The sequence below is a fragment of the Balaenoptera musculus genome, chromosome 10, assembly GCF_009873245.2.
Source record: "Balaenoptera musculus isolate JJ_BM4_2016_0621 chromosome 10, mBalMus1.pri.v3, whole genome shotgun sequence".
NCBI classification, from domain to species: Eukaryota; Metazoa; Chordata; class Mammalia; order Artiodactyla; family Balaenopteridae; genus Balaenoptera; species Balaenoptera musculus.
Genome location: NC_045794.1, coordinates 53,659,537 through 53,672,145, shown reverse-complemented (window position 1 = coordinate 53,672,145; position 12,609 = coordinate 53,659,537). Strand labels below are relative to the sequence as shown.

The following is a 12,609-nucleotide window of genomic DNA, read 5'->3' as shown; positions in this document are numbered from 1 at the left end:
CAGATAATATCAAACTTATTTCAGTCTGGTCCTTTGACCAATGCAAATTTTGACTTCTAGGTAATTGTCTACTTCCGCCTATGTTCAGCAAGGACACTCTTGATACTGGGAGTGAGGCTGGGGGCTGGGGAGTGGATAAGCAGAGGCTGGCCAGGTGGCCATCTATAATTCAGTTTCAACCTTTTAAGGATGTGTATAACTAGACTTCTCAGCTCTAAATCAAGGACATTGTTTTCAAATATAAATGAGAAAACAGTTTTACCAGGGTTGACTGCTTCTGTAATGCAAACTGGGTAAATTTCTAAAGACAGGGCTCCTTAAAATAGAGCATCAAGTGCAAAACACCCCAGAGTCTCCTGGTCAAATCTCTTATTGCCCTTTAAGAAAATCCAACACTGAATTCAACCCAAGACTTTAATTGGCTGGACTCTAGACAAATGGAAAACTGAGGAAAGCCCTTAGGCTTCCAAGATGCTGTCCCTGAAACTGGTCATTGTGATTGGTATCTCCTGGCTCAGTGCTCTGTACTCATAAATACACAGTTTCAAAGTTTTAGATAATAAAAGGAAATACATTTTTAAATTGGTTTTATAAAGAATCCAGATTTTAACATATAGTAAGTTTGTTTTAATGGATGCTATATAAAGCATATTGCCTGGTTATTAAATCAACACTGTGAGAAAAGAGTTCAAATACTCAGGTGGGCATGGTATAGCAAAATGAAGACTTCTGTAGTATAATGCTTGCATTTTGTTTTGTGGTTTGTGATTCTACTCAAAATCACATTTGCAAAGAGAAGAGTCAGAGATCTAGGATACTGCTTCCTAAGCAAAAGTGACGCTGTTGAGTGTATTGGTATCTGAAAGTTGGTAGTTTATCTTTATGGTTGGAAGAATTTAGAGAATTGTGTGACAAATGGAATAGAAACATGAAACAGCATGACTGCCATTTTTTAATTGCAGCTTACAGCAGTGTTAATCTTTCCTTTTTGTCATTGCTTACAAAGACCTTGTTAGTTTTATGAAGAAATCGTGAATCATTTCAACCAGAAGAACATCCTAAAAAGGAATCGATTTCCTCAATTTTGCAACACAAATTACTTAGTTGGGAGAATTATGTTTTCAGATGACTAAGTCTTGTTGCTGAATTAAATCCTTGTTATATTTAATAGTTTGCCATGCACAATATAATGGTTTTTAATCCTTTAATGATTTCCTATCACAACAATGACAACAACAACAACAAACTAACCTGATAGTGTGGCCAGAAGTAACCTTTGGGTCATCCAGCTTGAGTAGCTCTGCTAGGTAATGATTTTACATTATGTCTGCTCAGGCCGTATACATCCTATTCTTGAAAATGTTTAAGGTTGTCACTCAGACATCTCTTTTACTTTATACAAATGTCCCATGCAAACTAGAAAGAATACTTCCTTTCTATTTAACCCTGATATTTGCCATCCTAGATCATTATTCCTATATTCCAAGCCAGACTAAATCCTTTCCTAGATTAAAAAAAAAAATCACTTTACTTAGAATTTGATGGATCCATCACTTGTATGATTTTGTCACCTAGTGTTTTGCTCATTCAGCTTCTTGCCTAACTGTTACAGGTATACTAGGCTTTAGTCCTTCTGTCTCTTCAGTTGCTCTTTTTCTGGTTCTGCAAGTTATTTCCATCTCTTTCTAAAAGAGGGCAAATCAACTCATTGCGATATATGTCTTCTTTTCCCAAGCCATCCTTCCTTCCCTGTTCTTCACCTAGCTTCTCTGGTCTTACTCTGAATGTCCCTGTGCCTTTATTTTCCACTGGATGCCAGTTCATACTTCCAAGAGGAGCCCACTAATTCTGTGTCTTTATTCCCCTGCAATACTAATACTCTGTCATCTGCTTCTCTGAAATACAACATTTCTTTTCATTTCCTTTGTTCTTCTACCTGTTTATTCTTAGTGCCCATTGAGCCATTTTATTCCTTCTTTGTCTTCTGGTTACTGATATTCACTGATACTTATTTATCAATGAATATAGGTGACAGGCAAATAATCTGTGTACTGTATTTACAAACTTCTTACCATTCTATGCCTTCATGTGCATTATAGCTTGATCCTGACAATCCTAAGAGGTGGATGAGAAAGTATATCCCTCTTTCACAGGAGAGAAGACTGATGTTCAGAGCATTTTAAATGACTTGACCTTGTCCTATGGCTAACCCAAGGTTAGGACCCAGGTCTACAGACTCTTTCTATTGTATCATATCTCCTCTCTCTGGCAGAAGGATTGCAGTCCATTGAAAAATCTTCACTACGTTAGAAACTGGATGGAAATTAACCAAACCCTTCATTGTACCTTTGCAGATGAGAGTCCCTACACTAAATCCGCCAGCCAGACAAAGCCGCCTGATGGAGCATTGGCTGTGAGGAGACAGAGCATCCCAGGTTAGACCAGACTGTTGGATTTTTCAGCTGTTTTACTTTTTGAACCCTGTTATTTGGTGATCCTAAATAGTTCCAACTTGGTAAAAAAAAAAAAATGCTATTTCATAGGGTGGAGACTGCATTCTACACAGCTTGTTCAGACAATGTTCATGAAAGCTAGACTCCGGAAAAGCTTGCAAACTTGTGAAAATTCATCCTGTGTGCAAATCCTTTGTAAAATGACTTGAATTTATATCAGCTCTCACTCATTGACTTACTTTCACCTCTGATTTCAGGGGATGATTCTCACAGCAGCATCTATCCCTTTACTGAGACAAACCCGGCATAACAAAGTGGTTCAAAATTGCTGTGGCAGATCATATATATGCTGAATAACAAATTACTCTTTTCTTCTTGTCTCGTTGAACTTGGATTTACTTCCATCGAACAACTCTTGTAGAATTCTGGGACTTTGTTTCCTTAGGAAGCTGTGATTAGGTTCCTTGTAGTACAATAAACAATACCTATTTTTTTCAACAAAACATTTTGCAGAAATATCTTAAAATGTCTTTATCCCAAAACTTCCATATTTTGAAACTTTGAATTTGAGAATGACATAAACATTCTAAAATTAAAGGAGGAAGGAGATTCAAAATATTATTCAAACTTTATCTGAACTAGGTAATTTGTGGAAAACCTCTTATGGTAGCAACTATACTTAAGGATTAAAAGCATTAATACATTTAGAAATTTATCAAAATTAATGTTTTTCTATGTTATATACAAGTAAATTGAGTACAGCTAAAGCTTAGTGACAGGGTTCTAGAGTACAGTAGTTTAACAATCCAGGAGAAACAAAGCAGTGTTTCCAATGTTAAATTGAATGGTTTGGCAAATCTGTCAGTGAAAGGGAAGTTTTCCATTTGAATAAAGAGCAAGATGAGTCCAGTTTCTGCCCTGTTCATGATTATTATTTATTTTTATAAGAACTACATGTGGTTATTTTTATTCTTATTCTGAAGGCTTAGACTCATAATGAAAGTACATGGCTTATAAAGAGGCATGTTGTGAATGTTACCTATCCTTGTTTGTGTGCTTTGAAGATTCTAAAGTAATTTGAAATTTGTAATTAGATGGCATCACCCAGTGCTAAGATTTCTTCTATTCCATCCTATAAAATGTCATTCTTAGTGCCGATCACGTTTAGAAAAACTACTGCAATCAGCTATGTGCTGTGTTCTCTGCTTTCTCCTTGTCAGCAGTAAGGGAGTACCCAAAGTTTGAAGCTCAAGAATGCCAGTTATCCATCAATTCCTTCTTGGCCTCTCTAATTAGCTAGTGCTCAGTACTCGGCTGGCAAGAGTTGAAGAGACTTCCCACTGTCCTTACCACTTTATGTGGTACTAAACAAAAGCACCGACTAGTCTCATGTTTTCCTTTCATGGGTTTTCTAGTGTTACATACTAAATTATAACACAGGTTTATGGGCCAGACTTTTCCTTAAAGTCAATAAGTCGTTTTTAACGTTACATGTTAGGTACAGAGAAGTTGTTAATTATAATCCTTAGTTCATGACATACAGTGATTCTTCGTAATAGACTTTTTCCTTTTGTTCTTCCTCAGGTCAGTTTTTAAGTCACTGGAATCAGGAACCTTTTTTGTAGGCTTCAGAGGTTATTTTCCTGGAGTTTGAACATGAACAAGCACCCTTTTGTTCTCTCTTAGAAGGCAGCAGCCAGAAGGGTTGGGCGTCCTGAAAATCTTCTTAATTATTTAGAACAGCCTAAGAGAAAAAAAAGAGTTCACCAGCCAGAAGGCTAAGAAACCAAAGTGATTAATAGCTGATTAGGACTTAACTGTTATATCTTAAGAAGAAAATTAGGGAACTTCTTGGAAACTGCTTCATGACTGAGTTCTGACACTTGGAGTTCTGAACCTTTACTGTCTTACCTAAAAATCCCCATTAATTCTTGTTCTGGCAAAAAAAAAAAAAAGGGACTCTCCCCGATCTTCAGCCAAATAGTTAAGTCAAAGGGAGATCTAATCCAGCATTCAGAAATCTTAACCAATCACCTACCATGGCAACCTTTATCCCTGTGAAGTCAGAGAGAGAGAGGGAAATGCGCAGAGACCTGGAAAATGCACACTCTTTATTATTTGCTGGAGCTTCAGCTGAAAAATCCCAAAGTGTCCTCCCGAGGAATTAAGGTGGACCCCGGGGAGCTAAAAGAGCAAAATCAAAGTTTACAGCCTTTTTTTCTTTCTCCTGTGCTTATCTCCCAACCTCACTTCCCTCAAAAGTATTATCACCACCCTGGTAGCAAGGAAACATGTGTCTAAAGAAAAAATGCACCAAGGAACTGAAAAAGGCGTAAAGGAAAGCTTGGCTCCTCTACTGGCCCCTGCATCTTCTCAGTGCAAAGGCACTCCTCAGGGCAGATTTTGGTGCCCCAATTCCTGGGGCCATTTTGGTGCCCCAATTCCTGGGCAGTAAGCAAACACCCGGAAGCTGAAATTTTAAAGGAGCTATGGCTTTTCCTCACATCTCTTCCCACTGATCCAATGATGGTGATTGAATTTGATCATTCATGTGAGCACTTTCTCTGATGGAAGGGGGGGAGGTGTAAGGGAGGAAGAGTATAAGGTAGTGGAAGGCATTTTAAAGCTCTCTATACACGTTTTTATGAAAGCTTAAGATGTTCTTTGAAACTAATTCTGTAGAGACCTGATGCTTCCTGGAATAAATATTTGTACACATAGACATAGATAAGGTTTCTTAACATGGGTTCCACTATTTCCATGGCATAACAAAGAGTAACTTTTAATAATTCTGACCCAGAGAAGTAACCTTGAATGTTAACAAAAATATAATTTGCTTTTCATTCGTATCAAAATCTACTACCACTGTCTAAACTCAAGATTGCTATAGCAGTTATTTTATAATCACAAGTCAAATATGTGTCCTTCATGAAATGACAATTCTAACTGTAAATCCTTTCGTCCCACTCCTGTCTCTTCTCAAAAAAGGGAATGGATTAAACATCTCTTAGGAGCAAAATGCATTTGATTTGGATAAAGGGGAAATGCATTTTTCTTGTTATTTGGAAACTTGTCATTTTAATCGTGTCTCTTATGGCATAATGTGTAAAAAAAAAGGTTTTTTAGTCTTTCATAAGGTTTTGTAAAATTTTTAATAACCATAATAGTAAAAAAGAAATGGCATGGCTATCTATGACACTGAAGTTTAAATTTAAAGACTTAACATTCTGTTTAAAAATATTAAGGAGGCATATTTCAATCTCACTTCTGCTCATTTTTTTTTCAAAGAGAAGATGAATTCCAAGTACAAAGCAATTTTGAACTAACAGATTCTACTACACATCTATGATTATTAAAAAGAATCTGTTGGTCTGATCTTCCTTTATTTGAGAGATTACTGGTGAATCAAAGTTTGACCACCTGAGGGTTTGTCCAGATTATTACAGGATATCTGTATGATTCTTGGATTAGCACATTTTACAATAATTTGTGGCTTTAGCCACTTAGAGATGAGGCATTTAATCATGTCTGTCTAATTTTCATGAATGGAAAAGACAGGATACTATACTAGACCTGAAGGCCTAGAGTTAGTGTATTATTTATTTGATTCACCTACTTTTTCCAGGTAGGATAGCTTTCTTTGTTTATGCTAGTCTTGACAAAGAATTCTGGGCAGTTCACAAAAGCAGGAAGATGTCAAGTGTTCACACTCATTGCATTTCCAAACTTTGGTGCCCCAGGAAAATTATCTTAACTCTGTAGCCAAAATGAGCCCTCAAAAGTTTGTGTGGGAATTTTTTTTCCTCCTAGAATATGAGAAAAGACATTTATCAATTTGGTCATAATTAAATGAAGATGATATGTCTTTCTTGCTTCTCACATTTGAATATTTGCAGAGGGTGTACAGATATGGAGCTGAGAGTCTGAAATGCCCATTAGCCCAAGATGTATACACTCACGCTGTTTAGAATACATCCAGGAAGCATTGACACCTACTGAAAAATCAAAGTGTGGAAAATAATACAGTGCCCTTGGTATCACAGAGAAGCTGGCAACCTTGAATTGAGGGGGAAGGACAGGAATTTTGAAGGTTCTGCCCTCCCTGTTCAGCATTTTCCTCTTCGTTAACGCACAATTTGACGCTTCATTGGTCTAAATTTTCATTATTGTAGTAGATATATAGTGTGACATTTACAATAGGATTTTATAGCTCTAACACTCTTCAGGTGGATGAAGGGCATTTCCTCTGATTTTCAGGCCTGGTTCTCCTTCCTCTGTTTAGTTCCACCATTGAGCTGCTCCAAGAAATGGGCGAGTCTCACAGATGGGAAACCAAACTCAGTTGACTCAAGCAAGTATGTCATGTCATACAAAGCACGGTGCTGCACAATGCATACGTTATCAAATCGTCACATTGTACACTTTAAATGTCTTACAATTCTGTCAATTACATAGAGAATTTCAAAGGCCAGAGGTCTCTCCCCCAAGTCTCATTTGTTCCCTGTTTGAACAGAAAATATCTATGCGATCCTCTAACACCTAAAGAGAACGTTTGAGCACAATTTAACAATAAAATCGACAAGATGAGAGTGATTCATTCGAGAACGTGTGCTGCTATAGAAAAAAGGCCACAAAAAATATGCAAAAGTAGCTGGAGTCTGTAAATAGAGTGATGCAAAGCAGAACTTATTACTTCTTATGGCAGATACGCATGAAGGATTTCCCCCGGAGAGCTGATCCACTTTGCTCTGTGGTACATCCTGAGTTCTCAAATAGCGCTGGGCAAAACTAGCAGCTTGATTTGTGTGTTCAGTGCTGCAGCTTTCATTAGCAATTCAGACAAATGACAGTCTATTTATGTTTGAACTTCTCTCCCGCCTTAGTAAACACGGGTGAAATATAATGAAGTGGTACATAGGCAGCAAATGATTTTTAAACAATAGTTCTTCCAGCATGCAGTTTAGGGGAAATTATTTGTAATGAATTAGTCCTGTGCTTGGATATTCCCTGAGCCCCACTGTGTTACAGGAGTGGTGGCATTTGGTCAATGTCGTGCTCTGGGTACACGAAGTAATAAGAATGACTCTGACGACAGCCAGCACAGCTTCCCAGTGTCTGGAAACATTTTACAAGGAGGCTCAAGGAGATGTGCACAAGAGCCACAGGAGAAAGTCTTTTCTGTCTACTACTTTAGCACTGAAGAAAAATGAATTCTCCCGCTCCCCAGGTTGGGGAGACCTTCAGTTCAGGGTGTTTTAATTAAGTGACTTTAGAGAATTTGGCTGGGTGCAAGCTGTATGGATAAAATAGATAACCAACAAGGACCTTCTGTGTAGCACAGGGAACTCTACTCAATATTCTGTAATAACCTATATGGGAAAAGAATCTGGAAAAGAATGAATATATGTATATGTATAACTGAATCACTATGCTATACACCTGAAACCAACACAACATTGTAAATCAACTATACTCCAATAAAATTTTTTAAAAATAGTTGCTCTGTAAAAAAAATAAAAAATAAAAGAGTTGTATGGATTGATTGGCACTAGGGAAAGAAAAGAACCATCCTACACAGTTTAATGTAGAATAGAGCAGTTGGGCTCATTAATACTCCTTTCTTATTAGGGCTGACATGACTTAGAACAGCCCCCCAATTTCAGTCGTGTCATCTTCATAATGTTTGTTATATATGTTTGTTCCACCTTGACTATAATTAATATGATTTTAAGTAAATTTAAATTGATTCACTTTTTTCCTTATCTTTATCCTAAGCTTTATTATCTTGAATTTGATATGCTAATTATATTTTTCTAATATAAGTTTTTAAAAATTGTAACTCTGAAATTTTTTTTTTTAAGTTTTATGTGTTCCCTCAAATACATCCATCAATATTTACATACACTATACTTTGGGAAACGCTGGCTTGGAGTGAGATTCTTCTCCAAAGAAATGCCTTTGAGAACTTCAGTTTGTCAGTATATTGATGAGTAGTCGTTGATTTATAGTGCAGAAATGGGGCGTTTGGACGGGAGTGGAAGGCATTCGGAGCTTTTGCTATAAAATGGAAAGAAATACTGATAGCGAGGAGAGAGAACAATATTAACCCAAAGCCTAGGAAATAACAAGAATGCAATGACGAGAGTGAGGGAAGCCATAGATAAATTATAAAAATACTGGTTGTCATTCATTTCATGCTGTGTTCCAAGTATTGGCCTAACCATTTTGATAAATAATGTTGCATTTCTTCCACAACACCTGCAGGAACTAAGTTTTGTTCATTTCCCTCTAACAGTTGAGGGAACAAGTTCAGAGAGCTAAAGTAAGATGCCAAGGTCATAGGGCTAGAAAGTAGTGGACAAAATAAAATTGTATCTGAAATGCATTTAGATAACAATGAATTTCCACCAGAGTCCTGATCAGTGAGTGAAAGGAGAAGGTGGTGAGAATTCTTAATGAGAATGAGGTGTAAAGACTGACTCCTAGTGGCCAATGGAGCCTCTGCTCTGAAGTAATGTAAGAAAATGTAAGGTGAGCCGGAGCCTCTGAGTGTGGGTGGCCTCTGTCTGTCCAAGTTGCAGAATCTATCTCAGTCATCACTGACTGTGCCCTTGATTACAGGTGGGTCAGCAAGTAGAGGCTGCGCTCATAGGGGTCATGCCATTATTTCTCTAAGTAACTGAGGGCTAGCAGAAACTGAGGAAGCAAGCTGGTAGTTTGCTTTAGGCTGTGCTGTAATTTATTCTATACATTTGTAATTTTCAAGGAAAAAAACTAAAATTGCCGAAGGAGGCTTTTAAATACTTGTTCTTGAACAGGTAACACCATAACTCTCTGCTTTGTGTTTCCCTTCTAAAACCTTAGAATAATACAGAGTTTTAAGATAACACTGAATGAGTAAAATGAGTCACTTTGCTCTGTGGCAGAGCATTTCACCTGGCAAATAGATTTCTAAAATCAGTTCACATATATCTCCCATTATCTGATTCAGTGAGTAAAGACTGACTCTGGGCAATGTGCTCAGTATATACATTTTCAATTCTCTTAATATTAAACATTCTTGCACATTTCTAAGGACTCTTACTGAGCTAGATGGTAAACTGATGTTATGAAGATTTCTGCTTCAGAACTGGGGTGGGGGGGAAACTTTATAGCACCTGGGAAATCTTTTTCTCTTTAGGAGTTTGATTACTCCCCTGGTGCTTTCCTGCCTTCTGCATGTAAATGTAAACTGCTTACACATTGATTCCATGCATTTCACCCTTGCATATTTCACCACATGGCCTTTATTTTTCCTCCAGCCAATCCTTTACTTGCTCCCTAAGTCCATTATAACTAAAATGATCTTCTCTCATTTTTTATATGTGCCTAGTAGTGTTCCAGAAGCTAGCAGTATCCTACAAACCTCTGTCCTCCTGGAGTTGGCATGCTAGTGGGGAGACTGACATTCAACAAGCACTGACTGCCTAACATAAAGTCAGGCTGTGCTAAGTGTAGTAAAGTGAAATAAACTAGTATAAGGTGTAGAGAGTGGTGGGCAGAAAGACCTGACTCTGTGTTTGAAAAGAAAGTCAAGGATAGGCTCAATTAGGCAGTAACAACTGAGTGAGCCTAAAAAGAGGGGTGAACCCATAATGGTCTGGGGGAAGAGGATTCTAGGCCAAAAAGAACAGCCAGTACAAAGGCCCTGAGGTCAGAACAAGCTTGGCTTGTTAAAGAAACTGAGAGAAGGCCAGCATGACCAGAAAGGATGAAGCAACACTGAGAGTGGCAACTGATGAGGTTGGAGAGAGGGAGAGACAAAGGTAGGTTCTGTAGGACTTGTAGCCAAGGTAAGAGCTTGAGTTTTATTCTTGGTGTGACAAGAAACCATTGCAAGGATTGAACAGTTGAGGTACTGATGCATTTCTTTTTAAATCTCTCCAGCATCTATATGGAAAATAGACTTTAAGGAGACAGGAACAGAGACAGGGAGATCAGTTGCCGTTGCACTATTTCATTCAAGAAATGATGGTGTCTTTGACTAGGATGATGGAGGTGGAGGTAGTAAAAATGGTCAAATTAGATGTGGAATGTGAGAGGAAGAGAGGAGTCTGGGATGAGTCCAAGGGTTTTGCTCTTAACTGGGTAAGTAGTGATGCCATTTACTGAGACACACCCTGAGGAAGAAATGGATCAGTGGAAGGGGAGAGTAGGGAACTCAGAGGAAAGGTCCGTGGAGATATAAATTTTGGAGCAATCAGTTTGTATTTACACCCTTGGGGATAAGGGATACCATCTTGGTAGTGCAGATAGATGGAGATGGGGTCCAAGGTCTGAGCCTGGGGCTTCCAGCCTTCTGAGGTCAGCCATGAAGGAAGTTTCAGCAAAAGACTTGAAGAAACGGAGGCAGTAGGAGGAGAAGCAGGAGAATGTGGTGTCCTGGAATCCAAGTTAAGAACCACATGGGACCAAGGAGGGAGAAAAAAACTGAACCAAGTATTGATGATAAGATGAATAAGACGAGGACTGAGAACTGGCTAAAGGATTGTGTAAGAAGAGAGTTTGTAGTGGGCCCTAACTGGAAAAGTTTCAGTGAAGTGGTGGGAGCAAAAGCCTGCTTTGAGTGGGCTGAGGTGAGACTAGGACCTAAGTAAACAGAGTCAGAGAACGTGCACAACTCTTTCAAAATTTCAAAAGACTTGGACTTCCCTGGTGGTGCAGTGGTTAAGAATCTGCCTGCCAATGCAGGGGACACAGGTTCGAGCCCTGGTCTGGGAAGATCCCACATGCCGCGGAGCAACTAAGGCCATGCGCCACAACTACTGAAGCCCACACTGCAGAGCCTGTGAGCCACAACTACTGAGCCCACGTGCCACAACTATTGAAGCCAGTACACCTAGAGCCCGTGCTCCGCAACAAGAGAAGCCACCGCAGTGAGAGGCCCGTGCACCGCAACGAAGAGTAGCCCCCACTCGCCCATGCGCAGCAGCAAAGACCCAACACAGCCAAAAATAAATAAATTAATTTAAAAAAATTTTTTTTCAGAAGACTCTATCAAGAGGAGCAGAAAAATGGGACAGTAGCCAGAGGGGGCATGTGGTCTCCGGGAGACTCCCTTTTTAAATACAGGAGAGGATACAGCGTGTTTGTGTGCTGATGTGGTTGATCTAGTGGAGTGGGAGAAATTGACGCAGGAGGGAAAGGGAATGAAAGCTAAAACAAAACCTTTGAAGAGGCTCGAAGGGGGGCATCCAGCATGCAGTGGAGGTGTCAGCAGGAGGGAAGGCAGACGAATCCAGAGGCACAAAGGCAGGAGGATTATGGTATGTTTCCTGCTAAGAAGATACGTGAGTCCTCCTCTGACTGCTCTGTTTTCTTCTTGAAATAATAGGTGAGGTCATCACAGAGAGGAAGGAGGGGAAGGGGATGATACAGGCTTGTAGAGTGAGGAAGAGGTGTCATTTCAAAGGCTGGGAGAGTGGATTGCCTTGGGCAACGTCCAAGGATTGCCCTGCAGCCTTGTAGATCCCTAACTAAATAGAACCCTCTTCTCTCTTAACCTGACTTCTTCAAATCAAAAAAGGATGAAATGAACTTACACATCTGATGCTGATGCCCCATGTCGTCCCCACATGTCATATTCCATCTCCCCTGGGAGCTCTCCTACAGCTTCTACCTTTCATAAGCATTTCTTTTTATGGGCACCCAGAATATCATGTGTTTTTATCAAACCTTCTGGCAGGTTAGCTCATCCTGTTTCAAGTCGCTCTGCAATTATTTTCCTGGGTTCTAGACTTACCTCTAATTTAAGGTACAGTCCCTTATATTCAAGAAAATGTTTCTTTATTTATAGTTCTCCCACCAAGCTTTGCCCAGCAGGGTTCATAACAGGGTGTAGTCCATGGTGGTTGTATTAAAGACTTCTCTCATCACCTGCTTTAGGATCTGATCACTGTTATGCGCCAAACCTTACAGAACACTGAGATGGAATGATGAGGCATGGCTTGTAGTACTCTTACTGGTCTTTCTCTTCCAAACACTGTCCGCGCGCGCGCGCACACACACACACACACACACACACACACACATCTTTCCTTCTGTTTTCCTCTTTCAATATAGGAAACTTCACATCTAACCTCTTCTGCTTCAATATTTTTAGAGACAGGAAACTTAC

The 12,609-nt window shown here is 39.2% G+C and overlaps 1 protein-coding gene across 3 annotated transcripts in view; it reads left to right on the top strand.

The window, feature by feature from the left end:
- Window positions 1-12,609, top strand: part of GRIP1 (glutamate receptor interacting protein 1) — a 720,504-nt gene that overhangs the window by 500,077 nt on the left and 207,818 nt on the right. For all 3 annotated transcript variants that reach the window (XM_036867337.1, XM_036867336.1, XM_036867335.1), the window contains exon 2: window positions 2,355-2,435. In XM_036867337.1, the coding sequence (XP_036723232.1) occupies window positions 2,355-2,435 (81 nt within the window). The remainder of the gene's footprint in view (window positions 1-2,354; window positions 2,436-12,609) is intronic.